Below are 2,398 nucleotides of genomic sequence, written 5' to 3'. Positions count from 1 at the left end.
TTGTACAATTTCAATTTCAAAAAATTAAAACAGTAATTGGCAAAAAATACACAAACAAGTACACACCAATCAAATACGTGCATTAATAAAGCTTTTATTCTTTTATATTGAAAAATATGCAAAAATCAAAACATTTTAATGGGATGGATGGTGCTGCATCTCAGCTACTAACTTTTCAATGTTTGGTTTTATTTCAGAAAGTTGAATCCTTAGGTCAGATTCAACATTTTGCAAGCAATTTCTGCACTTATTTTTAAGGTACATAAGATTTAAGAAAGCCCTCTCACATAAATATGTGGTGGGGAAAGGAAGTAAAACCTTAAGTGCCTTGCACGATAATGCAGGGTAATCTGTTCGTACATGCAGCCAAAAATTTGTCAGACTCAGAGACTTTTCCTTGAATTGAAGTTTAACTGCACTATCTGTAGAGGTTTCAATCAAACCGTTTTCTTTAGATGCAGTCACCCCATTAAATTGTCAATATCTACACTAAAAGGATCTTTAATCCAGTTTTTGCTTTCATCTGGAAGTGGAAAGTACTGACGAAAACTACACCACATATCTTTGATATGCTGGATAAACATTTCTAAGACTTTGTTTGATTATTCATCATCAGCAGATTCCAAGAATGTCTTCAGGTTCTGAAAAGAATCAAAATTTCTTTGTGATAAGCGACGAGTCCATAAGTCTAGTTTTTTTATCCTTGCCTCAATCTTGTCCTCGACATTAAAAATTGTGATACCTATCCTTGCATACTCAAATTGAGTGCACTTAAATGGGTGAAGATGTCTGCCATATATGCCAGCATAGCTAGCCAAGTATAGTCATGTAAGCACTCATGAAGTGGAAATGGAGATTCCAGTTCAGTGAAGAAAACTCTGATTTCATCTCTTAATTCAAAAAGCAGAGACAAAACTCTACCACGAGACAGCCATCGGACATCTGTATGCAGCAAAAGCTGATGATGATCACTATCCATGGACTGACAAAGCTGTTCAAAAAACCTTGAATTTAGTGACCTGGCTTTGATAAAATTTACAATTTTGACTGACTCATTCAAGACATTTTTTAATTCCTCTGGTATCTTCTTAGTGGCTAATGATTCTCGATGAATGCAACAATGAAGCCATACAACTGAAGGGTTAATTTCCCTTATTCGTGCTACAAGTCCAGTTAGTCTCCCAGACATGGCACGTGCCCCATCTGTGCTGATTCCTATGCATTTGGACCACTGAATTCTATTTGATGTCAGAAAATCATCAAAACTGTTGAAGACCTCTTCAGCAGTGGTATGTATCAAATAGCGACAGAACAGTAAATCTTCAATAATGTTCCCCTCAAAATCATATCTAACGTAGCAGAGAAGATGAGATTTATTTGCTATGTCTGTACTTTCATCTACTTGCAGGCTATAATACAGACTCTTACAAATTCTTTCGATCAACTGTTCCTTTCTGTTGTCTGAAATGTTGTCAATTCGCTTTTTTACAGTGTTGTTAGATAATGGCACCAAATGCAAATCTTTTGCTGCTTTGTCTCCAACCATTGCTGTCACCATGCCTTTGGCAGCAGGTACTATTAGTTCTTCAGCAATTGTATGAGGTTTTCCAGCTTTTGCTATGAGCATGGACACTTCATATGAAGCTTTCAGAGCATTTTCATTAACAGATCCTGTTGCAGTTTTCTTAATTACCTTTCTACTTTTTAGAAGCTCTTGCTCTTTATTCTTGAAGAATTCTATGGATTTAGTTGCATGTTCTTTATGCTTAGTTTCCAAGTGTCTTCGTAATTTAGAAGGTTTCATGGCCTCATTCGACAACATTTCATAACAGAGCACGCATTGTGGTTGCAGTTCATGTTCTGAACCTGAACATGTGAAACCCATTAGTAAATATTCACCATCGTATCTCCGACACTTCCTTTTCTTTTCACTTAAATCACTTTGTTTTGACCATGATGGCCCATCATTGATTTCTTCAGTGGCTTTCCGCTTAAGGTTAAGCCAGTGATCCATCTTCCTTATGTTTGGGATACAAATGACAAGTCTATTTCACTACAGGTAATGGAATCAATTTCTATCCAAGCTTTTTGGTGAGGCACGTAGTAGACCTTCACTACTTTATCTACTACAGGTTGCCCTCATCCGATATTTCCGGACTACATATGCTTTGACGTTTAGAGATGAAGCAGCACCTGTAAGAAGATTTTAACACTGTATCAGCACTTGTTGAAAAGACAGAGGACACTAGCAAATCATATGCATGGATATGAGAATCTTATGTACACTGATTCAAGATAATTTACTTGCTCAGTTTAATTAAACATAGCTCATTCATTTGGCCCACATTGTGGAAGCAGTCCATTGTTGATTGCACAGAGAGATTCGCACAATAATATG

General features: G+C 36.5%; 1 protein-coding gene across 1 annotated transcript; it reads right to left on the bottom strand.

Moving 5' to 3' along the window:
• Positions 1–742: 742 nt before the first annotated feature.
• Positions 743–2,014, bottom strand: LOC144784127 (zinc finger BED domain-containing protein 5-like). Its single transcript, XM_078662810.1, has one exon. The coding sequence runs from the start codon at positions 2,012–2,014 to the stop codon at positions 743–745; it is 1,272 nt and encodes a 423-aa protein (XP_078518936.1).
• Positions 2,015–2,398: the final 384 nt, after the last annotated feature.

The sequence above is a fragment of the Lissotriton helveticus genome, chromosome 10 (assembly GCF_964261635.1).
Source record: "Lissotriton helveticus chromosome 10, aLisHel1.1, whole genome shotgun sequence".
NCBI classification, from domain to species: domain Eukaryota; kingdom Metazoa; phylum Chordata; class Amphibia; order Caudata; family Salamandridae; genus Lissotriton; species Lissotriton helveticus.
The sequence above is the reverse complement of the archived record's forward strand: the minus strand, read 5'-3'. Positions and strand labels throughout refer to the sequence as shown.

Excerpts from the sequence above, each read along its gene's own strand:
- LOC144784127 (XM_078662810.1), bottom strand. The coding sequence starts at position 2,014 with ATGGATCACTGGCTTAACCTTAAGCGGAAAGCCACTGAAGAAATCAAT.